Source organism: Chlorocebus sabaeus, chromosome 28 (genome assembly GCF_047675955.1).
Source record: "Chlorocebus sabaeus isolate Y175 chromosome 28, mChlSab1.0.hap1, whole genome shotgun sequence".
Classification (NCBI taxonomy): domain Eukaryota; kingdom Metazoa; phylum Chordata; class Mammalia; order Primates; family Cercopithecidae; genus Chlorocebus; species Chlorocebus sabaeus.
This window is the reverse complement of record NC_132931.1, coordinates 11,687,647-11,708,939: the sequence shown is the minus strand read 5'-3', so window position 1 is coordinate 11,708,939 and position 21,293 is coordinate 11,687,647. Positions and strand designations below refer to the sequence as shown.

Below are 21,293 nucleotides of genomic sequence, written 5' to 3'. Positions count from 1 at the left end.
CTGAGCCTGGGTCATTTATAAAGAAAAGAGGCCTAATTGGCTCACAGTTCTGCAGGCCATACAAGAAGGATGGTGCTGATGTTTGCTTCTAGGGAGGTTTCAGGAAGCTTCCAATCATGGAGGAAGGTGAAGGGAGAGCAGGCTGGTCACATGGCAAAAGCAGAAGCAAGAGAGAGGCAAAGGGGGTAGGGGAGGGACTACATACATTTCCTTTTTTTTTTTTTTTTCGAGACAGCCTGTCATCCATTCTGGAGTGCATTGGCACAATCTTGGCTCATTGCAATCTCCGGCTCCTGGGTTCAAGTGATTCTCCTGACTCAGCCTCCCAAGTAGCTGGGATTACAGGTGCCCACCACTGCACCTGGCTAATTTTTGTATTTTTAGTAGAGACTGGGTTTCACAATGATGCCTAGGCTTGTTTAGAACTCCTGACCTCAAGTAATCTGCCACCTCGGCCTCCCAAAGTGCTAGGATTACAGGCATGAAACACCACACCTGGCCTTCGGTATGTTTTTATCAGCAGTGTGAAAATGGACAAGTACAATGTGTAAGCCAGACAATATAAGGTCTGCAAAACGCAGAATGTGAGGTACAGAAGGAATGCGTGTGGGGGCATTTGTGGGAGTATAACCTTCTGCTGGAGTTGATGCCTGAGCACCTTGATAGATGAACATGTCCCAGTGTGGCTAGGGTGGAAACAGCAGGTGATACTGGACAGAGGCATATAAGTACAGTTCTCCACCACTATACAGATGTCAAAACCCAAAGCCACACTACTAACAATTCAAGTTCCTTCTTCTTCTTTTTTTATGAGACGATGTCTCACTCTGTCACCAGGCTGGAGTGCAGTGTCATGATCTCAGCTCACTGCAACCTCCACCTCCTGGGTTCAAGTGATTCTCGTGCCCTAGCCTCCCAAGTAGCTGGGATAACAGGTGTGCACCACCACACCTGGCAAGTTTTTTTGTATTTTTAGTAGAGATGGGATTTCACTCTGTTGGCCAAACTGGTCTCAAACTCCTGACCGCAAGTGATCCACCCGTCTTGGCCTCCCAAAGTGTTGGGATTACAGGCATAAGCCACTGCACCCAGCCCTAAAAATTCAAGTTACAAATTACAGTCAAGACTCAGAAAATTATCTAGTGACATCTTGCCCACTAGCCACGGTTATATTCCACAGAAGACACAAGGGTCTACACGAGGGGTCCCCAACCCCCTGGCCCCAGACCAGAACAGGTCCGTGGCCTGTTAGGAACTAGGACTCACAGCAAGAAGTGAGCAACGGGCCAGCAAAGCTGAGCTCTAACCCTATTGTGAACTGTGCATGCACCCTCCTTATGAGAATCTAATGGTAAATGTAATGTGCTTGAATCATCCTGGAACCATCCCCCAACAGCCCCTAGCTCCAGTCCTTGGAAAAATTGTCTTCCATGAAATCGGTCCCTGGTGCCAGAAAGGTTGGGGACTGCTAGTCTACACCACCAGTGAGATTTCTTCAAATCTACAGGTTTACTCGACCCTTCCTATGCCCCTGAAAGAGGGACTTGAGCTTCAATATCACGAGGTGACCAGGTATCTTCCAGCCTGGATGTGTCAGAGTTGACTAGCACCACATCTGTCTGGTGATCTGGGGCTACTGTAGGAGACAGTCATAAATCATAGCACTTTCTCTGGTTTCTCTCAACTCACAGGCTCAACAGAAAGCACTAGTATTGAAGATAATGCAAGTTCTGCATCCACACCCAGTTCAAGTGACTCTTTTACCACTTTTAGTGGCTATGGGGTATCAACCAAATTTACTACTATAAAACCAATTGTCTCTGCCACCATCTCAGAGGGCTCGAAATATACAACCTTCCACAGCAGCCAAGGCTCCAGTCACACAACACTCTTCCCTCACAGCACCACAAGCTCAGCCATCACTGAAACATCTAAACACGTCTACAACAGCACTGGCTCAACACACACAACACTGTCCCCTGCCAGTTCCACAAGTGCTGGCCTTCAGGAAGAATCTGGAACTTTCCAGAGCTGGCCAAGCTCAAATGACACAACACCTTCACATCCTAGCACCACATCAGCCCCTGTTGAAGTACCTACAACCTACCACAGCAGACAGACCTCAATTACAACAACACAATTTTCTGCCAGCTCAAAAACCTTGGACCATGGTGAGGAATCAACAAAAGTCCACAGCAGCCCGGATGGAACTGGAACAACACTCTTACCTACCCGCTCTACAACCTCAGTTCTTGGAGAATATACAGTATCACCCATCAGTTCAGGCTCAACGGAAACAGCAATGTTAAGTGGCAGTACCACAACACCAGGCCTCAGTAAGAAACCTACCACCATCTACGGTAGCCCCAGAGCAGCAGACACAACACTTTCCCCTGCCAGCAAGACAAGCTCAGGCATCAGGGAAGAACTCACCACATCCCACAGCCGACCAGGCTCAATGCACACAACACTGTTACCTGCCAGCGCTACAACTTCAGGGCTCAGTGAGAAGCCTACAACCATCCCCAGCATGCCAGACTCAGTGCACACAACGCTGTTACTGGCCAGCACAACGTCAGACCTCAGTGAAAAATCAACAACTTCCCACAGCAGCCCAGGCTCAACGGAGACAACACTCTTCCCTGACAGCACCACAACCTCAGGACGCAGTGAAGAATCAACAACTTCCTACAGCAGCACAACTCACACAACACCGTCACCTCCTAGAACCACATCTGCCCTTGTTAAAAAATCTTCAACTTACCACAGCAACCTGGGCTCTCCTGCAACAACACACTTCCCTGACAGCTCCACAACCTCAGGCCATAGTGAGGAATCAACAGCATCCCACAGCAGCCCAGACGCAATGGAAACCACATTCTTACCCACCCGCTCCACGATCTCAGCTCTTGTTGGAGAATCTACAACCTCATCCATCAGTTCAGGCTCAGTGGAAACAACAATGTTACCTGGCAGTACCACAACACCAGGCCTCAGGGACATATCGACCACTTTCCACAGTAGCCCCAGATCACCAGATACAACACTCTCACCTACCAGCACGAGAAGCTCAGGTGTCAGTGAAGAATCCACCACCTCTCTCAGCCGACCAGGGTCAAGGCACACAATGGCGTTCCCTGACAGCACCACCATACCAGGCCTCAGTCAGGAATCCACAACTTCCCACAGAAGCCCAGGCTCAACAGACACAACACTGTTCCCTGGCAGGACCATAGCATCATCCCTTGGTCAAGAATCCACAACCTTCCACAGCAGCCCAGGTTCCACTCACACCACACTCTTCCCTGACAACTCCACAACCTCAGGCCTCCTTGAAGCATCTACACCCGTCCACAGCAGCACTGGCTCACCATACACAACACTGTCCTCTGTCCAATCTACAAGCCGTCAGGGGGAACCTACCACCCTCGCGAGCTGGTCAAGCTCAAATGACACTACACCTACACCTCCTACTACCACATCAGCCTTTGTTGATGTATCTACATCCTACCAGAACAGCCCGAGCTCAACTCCAACAACCCACTTTTCTGTAAGCTCCACAAGCTTGGGCAGTAGTGAGGTATCAACAATAGTCCACAGCAGCCCAGATGCAACTGGAACAACACCCTCAACCACCCATTCCACAACTTCAGGTCATGGAGAATCTACAACCTCACCCATCAGTCCAGGCGCAACTGAAATAACAACATTACCTGGCAGTACCACAACAACAGGCCTCAGTGAGACATCTACCACCTTACACAGTAGCCCCAGATCAGCGACCACAACACTCTCACCTACCAGCATGACAAGCCTAGGCGTCAGTGAAGAATCCACTACCTCTCATAGCCAACCGGGCTCAACTCACTCAACAGTGTCACCGGCCAGCACCATCACGCCAGGCCTCAGTGAGGAATCTACCACCATCTACAGCAGCCCAGGCTCAACTGAAACCACAGTGTCCCCTCGCAGCAGCACAACCGCAATTCATGGGGAAGAATCCACAACCTTCCACAGCCGGCCAGCCTCAACCCACACAACACTGTTCACTGAGGTCACCACCAACTTGAGACTCACTGAGAAATCTACAGCCCTCCCTGGCAGCCTTGTCTCCACCCAAACAGTGTTACCTGCCACCCTCACAACCACAAACCTCAGTGAGGAACCAACAACCTTCCCCAACAACTCAGGCTCAAGTGGAACAACACTCTCATCTGCCCGCTCCACAACCTCAGGCCTTGTTGGACAATCTACAACCTCACCCATGAGTCCAAGCTCAACTGATACAACAACAACTTTACCTGGCTTTACAACATCACCAAGCCTCAGTGAGAACTCTACCACCTTCTACACTAGCCCCACATCACCAGATGCAACACTCTCACCTGCAACCACAACAAGCTCAGGCATCAGCGAAGACTCCAGCACATCCCTTAGTCAACCAGGCTCAAAGCACACACCAGCGTTCCCTGACAGCACCACCATGTCAGGCTTCAGTCAGGAACCTACAACTTCCCACAGCAGCCCAAGTTCAACAGACACAGCACTGTCCCCTGGCAGTACCACAGCCTCATCCCTTGATCAAGACTTTACAACCTTCCCCAGCAGCCCAGGCTCCACTGAAACCACAGTCTCACCTGAAAACACCACAACCTCAGGCCTCGATGTAGCATCTACACCCATCCACAGCAGCACTGGCTCACGACACACAACACTGTCCCCTGCCAGATCCACAAGCCCAGGCCTTCACGGAGAATTTACCACATTCCAAACCCACCTAGGTTCAACTCACACAGCACCTTCACCTCCCAGCACCGCAACTACCCTTGTTGAAGAATATACTACCGACGACAGCAGCCCAGACTCAACTGCAACAACATACTTCCCTGACAGCTCCACAACCTCAGACCATAGTAAGGAACCTACAGTATCCCACATCAGCCCAGACGCAATGGAAACCACATTCTTACCCACCCGCTCCACGGTCTCAGTTCTTGTTGGAGAATCTACCACCTCACCCATCAGTTCAGGCTCAGTGGAAACAACAATATTACCTGACAGTACCACAACACCAGGCCTCAGTGAAAAATCGACCACTTTCCACAGTAGCCCCAGATCACCAGACACAACACTCTTACCTGGCAGCATGAGAAGCTCAGGTGTCAGTGAAGAATCCACCACCTCCCTCACCCGACCAGGGTCAATGCACACAACGGTGTTCCCTGAAAGCACGACCATACCAGACCTCAGTCAGGAATCCACAACTTCCCACAGCAGCCCAGGTTCAAGAAACACATTGTTCCCTGGCAGGACCACAGCGTCATCCCTTGGTCAAGGATCCACAATCTTCCACAGCAGCCCAGGCTCCACTCACACCACACTCTTACCAGACAACACCACAACCTCAGGCCTCGTTGAAGCATCTACGCTTGTCCACAACAGGACTGGCTCACCACACACAACACTGTCCTCTGTCGACTCTACAACCCATCATGGGGAAGCTACCACCCTTGCGAGTTGGTCAAGCTCAAATGACACTACGCCTGCACCTCCTTCTACCACATCAACCTTTGTTGATGCATCTACATCCTACCAAAGCAGCCCGAGCTCAACTCCAACAACTCATTTTTCTGTCAGCTCCACAAGCTTGGGCCATAGTGAGGAATCAACAATATTCCACAACAGCCCAGATGCAACTGGAACAACACCCTCACCGGCCCACTCCACAACTTCAGGTCGTGAAGAATTTACAATCTCACCGATCAGTTCAGGCACAACTGAAATAACAATCTTACCTGGCAGTATCACAACAACAGGCCTCAGTGAGACATCTACCACCTTCCACAGTAGCCCCAGATCACTGACCACAACACTCTCACCTGCCAGTGTGACAAGCCTAGGCCATAGTGAAGAATCCACCACCTCTCATAGCCAACCGGGCTCAACTCACTCAACAGTGTCACCGGCCAGCACCACCACGCCAGGCCTCAGTGAGGAATCTACCACCATCTACAGCAGCCCAGGCTCAACTGAAACCACAGTGTCCCCTCGCAGCAGCACAACCGCAATTCATGGGGAAGAGCCCACAACCTTCCACAACCGGCCAGCCTCAACTCACACAACACTGTTCACTGAGGACACCACCACCTTGGGACCCACTGAGGAATCTACAGCCTTCCTCGGCAGCCTTGTCTCCACCCAAACGGTGTTACCTGCCACCCTCACAACCACAGACCTCAGTGAGGAACCAACAACCTTCCCCAGCAGCTCAAGCTCAAGTGGAACAACACTGTCACCTGCCCGATCCACAACCTCAAGCCTTGTTGGACAATCTACAATCTCACCCATGAGTCCAAGCTCAACTGATATAACAACAACTTTACCTGGCATTGCCACATCACCAAGCCTCAGTGAGAAATCTACCACCTTCTACACTAGCCCCATATCATCAGATACAACACTCTCACCTGCAACCACAACAAGCTCAGGCGTCAGTGAAGACTCCAGCACATCCCTTAGTCAACCAGGCTCAAAGCCCACAACAGCGTTCCCCGACAGCACCACTATGTCAGGCCTCAATCAGGAACCTACAACTTCCCACAGTAGCCAAAGTTCAACAGACACAGCACTGTCCCCTGGCAGTACCACAGCCTCATCCCTTGATCAAGATTTAACAACCTTCCCCAGCAGCCCTGGCTCCACTGAAACCACAGTCTCACATGAAAACACCACAACCTCAGGCCTCGATGAAGCATCTACACCCATCCACAGCAGCACTGGCTCACGACATACAACACTGTCCCCTGCCAGCCCCACAAGCCCTCAGGGAGGCATGCAGGGAGAATCTACGACCTTCCAGACCCACCCAGGCTCAACTCATACAGCACCGTCACCTCCTAGCACCACAACTACCCTTGTTGAAGAATCTACTACCAACGACAGCAGCCCGGGCTCAACTGCAACAACACACTTCCCTGACAGCTCCACAACCTCAGGCCATAGTGAGGAATCTACAGCATCCCACAGCAGCCCAGACACAATGGAAACCACATTCTTACCCACGCGCACCACAGTCTCAGTTCTTGTTGGAGAATCTACAACCTCACCCATCAGTTCAGGCTCAGTGGAAACAACAATGTTACCCGGCAGTACCACAACACTAGGCCTCAGTGAGAAATCCACCACTTTCCAGAGTAGCCCCAGATCACCAGACACAACACTCTTACCTGCTAGCACAACAAGCTCAGGTGTCAGTGAAGAATCCACCACCTCCCTCAGCCGACCAGGGTCAATGCACACAACGCCGTTTCCTGACAGCACCACCTTGCCAGGCCTCAGTCAGGAATCCACAACTTCCCACAGCAGGCCAAGCTCAACAAACACAACACTGTTCCCTGGCAGTACCACAGCATCATCCTTTGGTCTAGAATCCACAACCTTCCACAGCAGCCCACACTCTAGTGAAACCACAGTCTCACCTAAAAACACCACAACCTCAGGCCTTGATGAAGCATCTACACCCATCCACAGCAGCACTGGCTCAGGCAACACAACACTGTCCCCTGCCAGCTCCACAAGTCCAGGCCTTCAGGGAGAATTTACCACCTTCCAAACCCACCCAGGCTCAACCCACACAGCACCTTCACCTCCCAGCACCACAATTACCCTTGTTGAAGAATCTACTACCAACGACAGCAGCCCGGGCTCAACTGCAACAACACACTTCCCTGACAGCTCCAAAACCTCAGGCCATAGTAAGGAATCAACAACATCCCACAGCAGCCCAGACACAATGGAAACCACATTCTTACCCACCCGCTCCATGGTCTCAGCTCTTGTTGGAGAATCTACAACCTCACCCATCAGTTCAGGGTCAGTGGAAACAACAATATTACCTGACAGTACCACAACATCAGGCCTCAGTGAGAAATCGACCACTTTCGACAGTCCCAGGTCACCACACACAACACTCTCACCTGCCAGCACGACAAGGTCAGGTGTCAGTGAAGAACCCGCCACCTCCCTCAGCCGACCAGGGTCAAGGTACACAATGGCGTTCCCTGACAGCACCACTCTACCAGGCTTCAGTCAAGAATCTACAACTTCCCACAGCAGCCCAGGCTCAACCGACACAACACTGTCCCCTGGCAGTACCACAGCATCATCTCTTGGTCAAGAATCCAAAACCTTCCATAGCAGCCCAGGCTTCACTCACACCACACTCTTCCCTGACAACACCACAACCTCAGGCCTTGTTGAAGCATCTATGCCTGTCCACAACAGGACTGGCTCACCACACACAATACTGTCCCCTATCAGCTCCACAACCCATCAGGGAGAAGCTACCACCTTCCCGAGCTGGACAAGCTCAACTGACACTACGACTGCACCTCCTGCTACCACATCAGCCTTTGTTGATGTATCTACATCCTACCATAGCAGCGGGAGCTCAACTCCAACAACCCACTTTTCTGTCAGCTCCACAAGCTTGGGCCGTAGTGAGGAATCAACAATAGTCCACAGCAGCCCAGATGCAACTGGAACAACAACCTCACCCACCCACTCCACAACCTCAGGTCGTGGAGAATCTACGATCTCACCCATCAGTCCAGGCGCAGCTGAAATAACAATTTTACCTGGCAGTACCACAACAACAGGCCTCAGTGAGACATCTACCACCTTCCACAGTAGCCCTAGATCACCGACCACAACACTGTCACCTGCCAACGTGACAAGCCTAGGTGTCAGTGAAGAATCCACCACCTCCCATAGCCAACCGGGCTCAACTCACTCAACAGTGTCACCGGCCAGCACCACCACGCCAGGCCTCAGTGAGGAATCTACCACCATCTACAGCAGCCCAGGCTCAACTGAAACCACAGTGTCACCTCGCAGCAGCACAACCTCAATTCGTGGGGAAATATCCACAACCTTCCACAGCCTGCCAGCATCAACTCACACAACACTGTTCACTGAGGTCACCACCACCTTGGGACTCACTGAGAAATCTACAGCCCTTCCCAGCAGCCTTGTCTCTACCCAAACAGTGTTACCTGCCACCCTCACAACCACAGACCAAGGTGAGGAAACAATCTTCCCGAGTAGCTCAGGCTCCAGTGGAACAACACTCTCACCTGCCCGCTCCACAACCTCAGGCCTTGTTGGACAATCTACAACCACACCCATGAGTCCAAGCTCAACTGATACAACAACTTTAACTGGCAGTACCACATCACCAAGCCTCAGCGAGAAATCTACCACCTTCTACACTAGCCCCACATCACCAGATACAACACTCTCACCTGCAACCACAACAAGCTCAGGCGTCAGTGAAGAATCCAGCACATCCCTTAGTCAACCAGGCTCAAAGCACACACCAGCGTTCTCTGACAGCACCACCATGTCAGGCCTCAGTCAAGAACCTACAACCTCCCACAGCAGCCTAAGCTCAACAGACACAACACTGTCCCCTGGCAGTACCACAGCCTCATCCCTTGACCAAGATTTTACAACCTTCCCCAGCAGTCCAGGCTCCACTGAAACCACAGTCTCAACTGAAAACACCACAACCTCAGGCCTCGGTGAAGCGTCTACACCCATCCACAGCAGCACTGGCTCACGACACACAACACTGTCCACTGCCAGCTCCACAAGCCCTCAGGGAGGCCTTCAGGGAGAATCTACCACCTTCCAGACCCACCCAGGCTCAACTCACATAGCACCTTCACGTCCTAGCACCGCAAGTACCCTTGTTGAAGAATCTACTACCGCCGACAGCAGACCGGACTCTACTGCAACAACACACTTCCCTGACAGCTCCACAACCTCAGGCCATAGTGAGGAATCAACAGCATCCTACAACAGCCCAGATGCAATGGAAACCACATTCTTACCCACCCACTCCACGGTCTCAGTTCTTGTTGGAGAATCTACAACCTCACCCATCAGTTCAGGCTCAGTGGAAACAACAATGTTACCCAGCAGTAACACAATAGCAGGCCTCAGTGAGACATCGACCACTTTGCACAGTAGCCCCAGATCATCAAACACAACACTCTCACCTGGCAGTATGAGAAGCTCAGGTGTCAGTGAAAAATCCACCACCTCCCTCAGCCGACCAGGGTCAATGCACACAACGGTGTTCCCTGAAAGCACGACCATACCAGACCTCAGTCAGGAATCTACAACTTCCCACAGCAGCCCAGGTTCAAGAAACACAACATTGTTCCCTGGCAGGACCACAGCATCATCCCTTGGTCAAGGATCCACAACCTTCCACAGCAGCCCAGGCTCCACTCACACCACACTCTTCCCTGACAACACCACAACCTCAGGCCTCGTTGAAGCATCTACGCCTGTCCACAACAGGACTGGCTCACCACACACAACACTGTCCTCTGTCGACTCTACAATTCTTCATGGGGAAGCTACCACCCTTGCGAGTTGGTCAAGCTCAAATGACACTATGCCTGCACCTCCTTCTACCACATCAACCTTTGTTGATGTATCTACATCCTACCAAAGCAGCCTGAGCTCAACTCCAACAACCCACTTTTCTGTCAGCTTCACAAGCTTGGGCCATAGTGAGGAATCAACAATAGTCCACAGCAGACCAGATGCAACTGGAACAACACCCTCACCGGCCCACTCCACAACCTCAGGTCGTGGAGAATCTACAATCTCACCCATCAGTTCAGGCACAACTGAAATAAAAATGTTACCTGGAAGTATCACAACAACAGGCCTCAGGGAGACATCTACCACCTTCCACAGTAGCCCCAGATCACCGACCACAACACTCTCACCTGCCAGCTTGACAAGCCTACACATCAGTGAAGAATCCACCACCTCCCATAGCCAACCGGGCTCAACTCACTCAACAGTGTCACCGGCCAGCACCACCACGCCAGGACTCAGTGAGGAATCTACCACCATCTACAGCAGCCCAGGCTCAACTGAAACCACAGTGTCCCCTCGCAGCAGCACGACCTCAATTCGTGGGGAAGAATCCACAACCATCCACAACCAGCCAGCCTCAACTCATACAACACTGTTCACTGAGGACACCACCACCTTGAAACTCACTGAGCAATCTACAGCCCTCCCCGGCAGCCTTGTCTCCACGCAAACAATGTTACTTGCCACCCTCACAACCACAGACCTCGGTGAGGAACCAACAACCTTTCCCAACACCTCAGGCACAAGTGCAACAACACTGTCACCTGCCCGCTCCACAACCTCAGGTCTTGTTGGACAATCTACATCCTCACCCATGAGTCCAAGCTCAACTGACACAACCATAACCTTACCTGGCATTATCACATCACCAAGCCTCAGTGAGAAATCTACCACCTTCTACACTAGCCCCACATCACCAGATGCAACACTCTCACCTGCAACCACAACAAGCTCAGGCGTCAGTGAAGACTCCAGCACATCCCTTAGTCAACCAGGCTCAAAGCACACAACAGCGTTCCCCGACAGCACCACCATGTCAAGTCTCAGTCAGGAACCTACAACTTCCCACAGCAGCCAAAGTTCAACAGACATAGCACTGTCCCCTGGCAGTACCACAGCCTCATCCCTTGATCAAGATTTAACAACCTTCCCCAGCAGTCCAGGCTCCTCTGAAACCACAGAAGCCTCTACACCCATCCACAGCAGCACTGACTCACGACACACAACGCTGTCCCCTGCCAGTTCCACAAGCCCAGGCCTTCAGGGAGAATTTACCACCTTCCAAACCCAACCAGGCTCAACTCTCACAGCACCTTCACATCCCAGCACCACAACTACCCTTGTTGAAGAATCTACTACCGCCGACAGCAGCCTGGACTCAACTGCAACAACACACTTCCCTGACAGCTCCACAACCTCAGGCCATAGTGAGGAATCAACAGCATCCCACAGCAGCCCAGACGCAATGGAAACCACATTCTTACCCACCCGCTTTATGGTCTCAGCTCTTGTTGGAGAATCTACAACTTCACCCATCAGTTCAGGGTCAGTGGAAACAACAATATTACCCGACAGTACCACAACACCAGGCCTCAGTGAGAAATGGACCACTTTCCACAGTAACCCCAGATCACCAGACACAACATTCTCACCTGGCAGCACGAGAAGCTCAGGTGTCAGTGAAGAATCCACCACCTCTCTCAGTCGACCAGCGTCAACGCATACAATGGCGTTCTCTCACAGCACCACCATACCAGGCCTCAGTCAGGAATCCACAACTTCCCACAGAAGCCCAGGCTCAACAGACACAACACTGTTCCCTGGCAGGACCACAGCATCATCCCTTGGTCAAGAATCCACAACCTTCCACAGCAGCCCAGGCTCCACTCACACCACACTCTTCCCTGAAAAAAACACAACCTCAGGCCTCGTTGAAGAATCTACATCCGTCCACAGCAGCACAGGCTCACCACACACAACACTGTCCCCTGTTGGCTCTACAACCCATCAGGGGGAAGCTACGACCCTCGCGAGTTGGTCAAGCTCAAATGACACTACACCTGCACCTCCTACTACCACATCAACCTTTGTTGATGTATCTACATCCTACCATAGCAGCCCGAGCTCAACTCCAACCACCCACTTTTCTGGCAGCTCCACAAGCTTAGGCCATGGTGAGGAATCAACAATAGTCCACAGCAGCCCATTTGCAACTGGAACAACACTCTCACCCGCCCATTCCACAGCCTCAGGTCGTGGAGATTCTACAATCTCACCCATCAGTCCAGGCGCAGCTGAAATAACAATCTTACCTGGCAGTACCACAACGACAGGCCTCAGTGAGACATCTACCACCTTCCACAGTAGCCCCAGATCACCGACCACAACACTCGCAACTGCCAGTGTGACAAGCCTAGGCGTCAGTGAAGAATCCACCACCTCCCATAGCCAACCGGGCTCAACTCACTCAACAGTGTCACCGGCCAGCACCACCACGCCAGGCCTCAGTGAGGAATCTACCACCATCTACAGCAGCCCAGGCTCAACTGACACCACAGTGTCCCCTCGCAGTAGCACAACCGCAATTCGTGGGGAAGGATCCACAACCTTGCAGAACTGGCCAGCCTCAACTCACACAACACTGTTCACTGAGGTCACCACCACCTTGGGACTCACTCAAGAATCTACAGCCTTCCCCGGCAGCCTTGTCTCCACCCAAACAGTGTTACCTGCCACCCTCACAACCACAGACCTCGGTGAGGAACCAATAACCTTCCCCAGCAGCTCAGGCTCAGGTGGAACAACACTCTCACCTGCCCGCTCTACAGCCTCAGGCCTTGTTGGACAATCTACAACCTCACCCATGAGTCCAAGCTCAACTGATACAACCACAACTTTACCTGGCATTACCACATCACCAAGCCTCAGTGAGAAATCTACCACCTTCTACACTAGCCCCACATCACCAGATGCAACACTCTCACCTGCAACCACAACAAGCTCAGGCGTCAGTGAAGACTCCAGCACATCCCTTAGTCAACCAGGCTCAAAGCCCACAACAGCGTTCCCCGACAGCACCACCATGTCAGGCTTCAGTCAGCAACCTACAACTTCCCACAGCAGCCCAAGCTCAACAGACACAGCACTGTCCCCTGGCAGTACCACAGCCTCATCCCTTGATCAAGATTTAACAACCTTCCCCAGCAGCCCAGGCTCCACTGAAACCACAGTCTCACGTGAACACCCCACAACCTCAGGCCTCGATGAAGCATCTACACCCATTCACAGCAGCACTGGCTCACGACACACAACACTGTCCCCTGCCAGCTCCACAAGCCCTCCGGGAGGCCTTCAGGGAGAATCTACCACCTTCCAGACCCAGCCAGGCTCAATTCACACAGCACCTTCACCTCCCAGCACCACAACTACACTTGTTGAAGAATCTACTACCGCCGACAGCAGCCCGGGCTCAACTGCAACAACAGAATTCCCTGAGAGCTCCACAACCTCAGACCATAGTGCTGAATCAACAGGATCCCACAGCAGCCCAGACGCAATGGAAACCACATTCTTACCCACCCGCTCCACGATCTCAGTTCTTGTTGGAGAATCTACAACCTCACCCATCAGTTCAGGCTCAGTGGAAACAACAATGTTACCCGGCAGTACAACAACACCAGGCCTCACTGAGACATCCACCACTTTCCACAGTAGTCGAAGATCAGCAGAAACAACACTTTCACCCGGCAGCACGAGAAGCTCAGGTGTCAGTGAAGAACTCACCACCTCCCATAGCCAACTGGGCTCAACTCACTCAAAAGCATCACCAGCCAGCACCACCATGCCAGGTCTCAGTGAGGAATCTACTACCACCTATAGCAGCCCAGGCTCAACTGAAACTACAGTGTCCCCTCGCAGCAGCACGAACTCAATTCGTGGGGAAGAATCCACAGCCTTCCATAGCCTGCCAGCCTCAACTCACACAACACTGTTCACTGAGGACACCACCACCTTGGGACTCACTCAGGAATCTACACCCTCCCCCGGCAGCCTTGTCTTGACCCAAACAACGTTACCTGCCACCCTCATAACCACAGACCTCGGTGAGGAACCAACAACCTTCCCCAGCAACTCAGGCTCAAGTGGAACAACACTCTCACCTGTCCGCTCCACAACCTCAGGCCTTGTTGGACAATCTACAACCTCACCCATGAGTCCAAGCTCAACTGATACAACCACAACTTTACCTGGCATTACCACATCACCAAGCCTCAGTGAGAAATCTACCACCTTCTACACTAGCCCCAGATCACCAGACGCAACACTCTCACCTGCAACCACAACAAGCTCAGGCATCAGTGAAGATTCCAGCACATCCCTTAGTCAACCAAGCTCAAAGCCCACAACAGCGTTCCCCGACAGCACCGCCATGTCAGGCCTCAGTCAGGAACCTACAACTTCCCACAGCAGCCCAAGCTCAACAGACACAACACTGTCCCCTGGCAGTACCACAGCGTCATTCCTGGATCTAGATTTTACAACCTTCCCCAGCAGCCCAGGCTCCACTGAAACCACAGTCTCACGTGAACACCCCACAAACTCAGGCCTCGGTGAAGCGTCTACACCCATCCACAGCAGCACTGGCTCACGACACACAACACTGTCCACTGCCAGCTCCACAAGCCCTCAGGGAGGCCTTCAGGGAGAATCTACCACCTTCCAGACCCACCCAGGCTCAACTTACACAGCACCTTCACGTCCTAGCACCGCAAGTACCCTTGTTGAAGAATCTACTACCGCCGACAGCAGCCCGGACTCTACTGCAACAACACACTTCCCTGACAGCTTCACAACCTCAGGCCATAGTGAGGAGTCAACAGCATCCCACAGCAGCCCAGATGCAATGGAAACCACATTCTTACCCACCCACTCCACGGTCTCAGCTCTTGCTGGAGAATTTACAACCTCACCCATCAGTTCAGGCTCAGTGGAAACAACAATATTACCTGACAGTACCACAACACAAGGCCTCAGTGAGAAATCGACCACTTTCCACAGTAGCCCCAGACCACCAGACACAACATTCTCACCTGGCAGCACGAGAAGCTCAGGTGTCAGTGAAGAATCCACCACCTCTCTCAGCCGACCAGGGTCAACGCATACAACGGCGTTCTCTCACAGCACCACCATACCAGGCCTCAGTCAGGAATCCACAACTTCCCACAGAAGCCCAGGCTCAACAGACACAACACTGTTCCCTGGCAGGACCACAGCATCATCCCTTGGTCAAGAATCCACAACCTTCCACAGCAGCCCAGGCTCCACTCACACCACACTCTTCCCTGAAAAAAACACAACCTCAGGCCTCACTGAAGAATCTACACCCGTCCACAGCAGCACAGGCTCACCACACACAACACTGTCCCCTGTTGGCTCTACAACCCGTCAGGGGGAAGCTACCACCCTCGTGAGTTGGTCAAGCTCAAATGGCACTACACCTGCACCTCCTACTACCACATCAACCTTTGTTGATGTATCTACATCCTACCATAGCAGCCCGAGCTCAACTCCAACCACCCACTTTTCTGGCAGCTCCACAAGCTTAGGCCGTGGTGAGGAATCAACAATAGTCCACAGCAGCCCATTTGCAACTGGAACAACACTCTCACCCACCCATTCCACAGCCTCAGGTCATGGAGATTCTACAATCTCACCCATCAGTCCAGGCGCAGCTGAAATAACAATCTTACCTGGCAGTACCACAACAACAGGCCTCAGTGAGACACCTACCACCTTCCACAGTAGCCCCAGATCACCGACCACAACACTCTCACCTGCCAGCGTGACAAGCCTAGGTGTCAGTGAAGAATCCACCACCTCCCATAGCCAACCAGGCTCAACTCACTCAACAGTGTCACCGGCCAGCACCACCACGCCAGGCCTCAGTGAGGAATCTACCACCATCTACAGCAGCCCAGACTCAACTGAAACCACAGTGTCCCCTCGCAGCAGCACAACCTCAATTCGTGGGGAAGGATCCACAACCTTCCAGAGCTGGCCAGCCTCAACTCACACAACACTGTTCACTGAGGTCACCACCACCTTGGGACTCACTCAAGAATCTACAGCCTTCCCCAGCAGCCTTGTCTCCACCCAAACAGTGTTACCTGCCACCCTCACAACCACAGACCTCGGTGAGGAAACAACAACCTTCCCCAGCAGCTCAGGCTCAAGTGGAACAACACTCTCACCAGCCCGCTCTACAACCTCAGGCCTTGTTGGACAATCTACAACCTCACCCATGAGTCCAAGCTCAACTGATACAACAACAACTTTTCCTGGCTTTACCACATCACCAAGCTTCAGTGAGAAATCTACCACCTTCTACACTAGCCCCACATCACCAGATGCAACACTCTCACCTGCAACCACAACAAGCTCAGGTGTCAGTGAAGACTCCAGCACATCCCTTAGTCAACCAGGCTCAAAGCACACAACAGCGTTCCCCGACAGCACCACCATGTCAGGCCTCAGTCAGGAACCTACAACTTCCCACAGCAGCCAAAGTTCAACAGACACAGCACTGTCCCCTGGCAGTACCACAGCCTCATTCCTTGATCAAGATTTTACAACCTTCCCCAGCAGTCCAGGCTCCACTGAAACCACAGTCTCACCTGAAAACACCACAACCTCAGGCCTCAGTGAAGCGTCTACACCCATCCACAGCGGCACTGACTCACGCCACACAGCACTGTCCCCTGCCAGCTCCACAAGCCCAGGCCTTCAGGGAGAATTTACCACCTTCCAAACCCACCCAGGCTCAACTTACACAGCACCTTCACCTCCCAGCACCAGAACTATCCCTGTTGATGAATCTACTACCGCCGACAGCAGCCCAGGCTTAAGTGCAACAACATACTTCCCTGACAGCTCCACAACCTCAGGCCATAGTGAGGAATCAACAGCATCCCACAGCAGCCCAGACGCAATGGAAACCACATTCTTACCCACCCGCTTTACGGTCTCAGCTCTTGTTGGAGAATCTACAACTTCACTCATCAGTTCAGGCTCAGTGGAAACAACAATATTATCCGACAGTACCACAACACCAGGCCTCAGTGAGAAATCAACCACTTTCCACAGTAGCCCCAGATCACCAGACACAACACTCTCACCTGCCAGCACGTCAAGCTCAGGTGTCAGTGAAAAATCGACCACCTCCCTCAGCCGACCAGGGTCAATGTACACAACAGCATTCCCTGACAGCACCACCATACCAGTCTTCAGTCAGGAATCTACAACTTCCCACAGCAGCCCAAGCTCAACCGACACAACACTGTCCCCTGGCAGTACCACAGCATCATCTCTTGGTCAAGAATCCAAAACCTTCCACAGCAGCCCAGGCTTCACTCACACCACACTCTTCCCTGACAACACCACAACCTCAGGCCTCATTGAAGCATCTACGTCCGTCCACAGCAGGACTGGCTCACCACACACAATACTGTCCCCTGTCGGCTCTACAACCCGTCAGGGAGAAGCTACCACCTTGCCGAGCTGGTCAAGCTCAAATGACACTACGCCTACACCTCCTACTACCACATCAGCCTTTGTTGATGTATCTACATCCTACCATAGAAGCCTGAGCTCAACTCCAACAACCCACTTTTCTGTCAGCTCCACAAGCTTGGGCCGTAGTGAGGAATCAACAATAGTCCACAGCAGCCCAGATGCAACTGGAACAACACCCTCACCCTCCCACTCCACAACCTCAGGTCGTGGAGAATCTACAATCTCACCCATCAGTCCAGGCGCAGCTGAAATAACAATTTTACCTGGCAGTACCACAACAACAGGCCTCAGTGAGACATCTACCACCTTACACAGTATACCCAGATCACTGACCACAACACTCTCACCTGCCAGCGTGACAAGCCTTGGCGTCAGTGAAGGATCCACTACCTACCATAGCCAACCGGGCTCAACTCACTCAACAGTGTCACCGGCCAGCACCACCACGCCAGGCCTCAGTGAGGAATCTACCACCATCTACAGCAGCCCAGGCTCAACTGAAACCACAGTGTTCCCTCGCAGCAGCACGACCTCAATTCGTGGGGAAGAATCCACAACCTTCCATAGCCTGCCAGCCTCAACTCACACAACACTGTTCACTGAGGTCACCACCACCTTGGGACTCACTCAGGAATCTACAGCCTTCCCCGGCAGCCTTGTCTCCACCCAAACAGTGTTACCTGCCACCCTCACAACCACAGACCTCGGTGAGGAAACAACAACCTTCCCCAGCAGCTCAGGCTCAAGTGGAACAACACTCTCACCTGCCCGCTCCACAACCTCAGGCCTTGTTGGACAATCTGCAACCTCACCCACGAGGCCAAGCTCAACTGATACAACAACAACTTTACTTGGCATTACCACATCACCAAGCCTCAGTGAGAAATCTACCACCTTCTACACGAGCCCCAGATCACTAGATGCAACACTCTCACCTGCAACCACAACAAGCTCAGGTGTCAGTGAAGAATCCAGCACATCCCTTAGTCAACCAGGCTCAAAGCACACAACAGCGTTCCCCGACAGCACCACCATGTCAGGCTTCAGTCAGCAACCTACAACTTCCCACAGCAGCCCAAGCTCAACAGACACAGCACTGTCCCCTGGCAGTACCACAGCCTCATTCCTTGATCAAGATTTTACAACCTTCCCCAGCAGCCCAGGCTCCACTGAAACCACAGTCTCACCTGAAAACACCACAACCTCAGGTCTCGAAGAAGCCTCTACACCCATTCACAGCAGCACTGGCTCACGACGCACAACACTGTCCCCTGCCAGCTCCACAAGCCCAGGCCTTCAGGGAGAATTTACCACCTCTCAAACCCACCCAGGCTCAATTCACACAGCACCTTCACCTCCCAGCACCACAACTACCCTTGCTGAAGAATCTACTATCGACGACAGCAGCACGGGCTCAAGTGCAACAACACACTTCCCTGACATCTCCACAACCTCAGGCTATAGTGAGGAATCAACAGCATCCCACAGCAGCCCAGACGCAATGGAAACCACATTCTTACCCACCCGCTCCACGGTCTCAGCTCTTGTTGGAGAATCTACAACCTCACCCATCAGTTCAGGCTCAGTGGAAACAACAATGTTACTCGACAGTACCACAACACCAGGCCTCAGTGAGAAATCGACCACTTTCCACAGTAGCCCCAGATCATCAGAAACAACACTCTCACCTGGCAGCACGAGAAGCTCAGGTGTCAGTGAAGAATCCACCACCTCCCTCAGCCGACCAGGGTCAACGCACACAATGGCATTCCCTGACAGCACCACCATACCAGGCCTCAGTCAGGAATCCACAACTTCCCACAGCAGCCCAGGCTCAACAGACACAACACTGTCCCCTGGCAGGACCACAGCATCATCCCTTGGTCAAGAATCCGCAACCTTCCACAGCAGCCCAGGCTCCACTCACACCACACTCTTCCCTGGCAACACCACAACCTCAGGCCTCGTTGAAGCATCTACGCCTGTCCACAGCAGCACTGGCTCATCACACACAACACTGTCCTCTGTCAACTCTACAACCCATCAGGGAAAAGCTACCACCCTCGCGAGTTGGTCAAGCTCAAATGACACTATGCCTGCACCTCCTACTACCACATCAGCCTTTGTTGATGTATCTACATCCTACCAGAACAGCCCGAGCTCAACTCCAACAACCCACTTTTCTGTCAGCTCCACAAGCTTGGGCCATAGTGAGGAATCAACAATAGTCCACAGCACCCCAGATGCAACTGGAACAACACCCTCACCCACCCACTCCACAACCTCAGGTCGTGGAGAATCTACAATCTCACCCATCAGTCCAGGCACAACTGAAATAACAATGTTACCTGGCAATACCACAACAACAGGCCTCAGTGAGACATCTACCACCTTCCACAGTAGCCCCAGATCACCAACCACAACACTCTCACCTGCCAGCATGACAAGCCTAGGCGTCAGTGAAGAATCCACCACCTCCCATAGCCAACCGGGCTCAACTCACTCTACAGCGTCACCGGCCAGTACCACCATGCCAGGCCTCAGTGAGGAATCTACCACCATCTACAGCAGCCCAGGCTCAACTGAAACCACAGCATTTTCTCACAGCACCACAACCTCCATTCATGGTGAAAAATCTACAGCTTTCCTTGGCAGCCCACGCTCCACTGAAATAGTGTTACCTGCCACCCTCACAACCACAGACCTCGGTGAGGAATCAACAGCCTTCCACAGCAGCTCAGACGCAACTGGAACAACACCCTTACCTCCCCACTCCACAACCTCAGCTCTCGTTGAAGAATCTACAACTTTCTACATGAGCCCATCCACTACTTACACAACCCTCTTTCCTGCCAGTTCCAGCACATCAGGCCTCACTATGGAGTCTACCACCTTCCACACCAGTCCAAGCTTCCCTTTTACAATTGCGTCTACTGAAAGCCTGCAAACCTTAGTGCCAGGTACTGCTCTTTCAATTTCATCCACATTTAGCTTCTTCTCCAGGCCTGTCCGTGAGTCTTCTTCATCCATTACAAACTCTTGGTTCTTTTCCTCTATCTTCCACTTTACTTTGGTCTACTGACTATCCAGTTTCTGGGTTTGATACCACTTCCAGTGTTCATGTGCCGTTCACTGGTCCCCACACATCTATGATGACAATCTCTCCTTCCTCTATGACTCCAGGGTGGGGTTGTTGTTTTGTTGTTTGTTTGTTTGTTTTTGCATCTTTCTATGAACCCCTTCTCTGTGTTTCTTTTTTTCTT

The 21,293-nt window shown here is 52.3% G+C and overlaps 1 protein-coding gene across 1 annotated transcript in view; it reads left to right on the top strand.

Annotated features, from left to right (window-relative positions):
- The window catches only part of MUC12 (mucin 12, cell surface associated), a 34,659-nt gene extending 13,490 nt beyond the window's left edge, over window positions 1–21,169 (top strand). Inside the window, exon 2 of the mRNA XM_073012618.1 lies at window positions 1,643–21,169. Within this exon, the coding sequence (XP_072868719.1) occupies window positions 1,643–21,112 (19,470 nt within the window). The 3' untranslated portion in view covers window positions 21,113–21,169. The remainder of the gene's footprint in view (window positions 1–1,642) is intronic.
- Window positions 21,170–21,293: the final 124 nt, after the last annotated feature.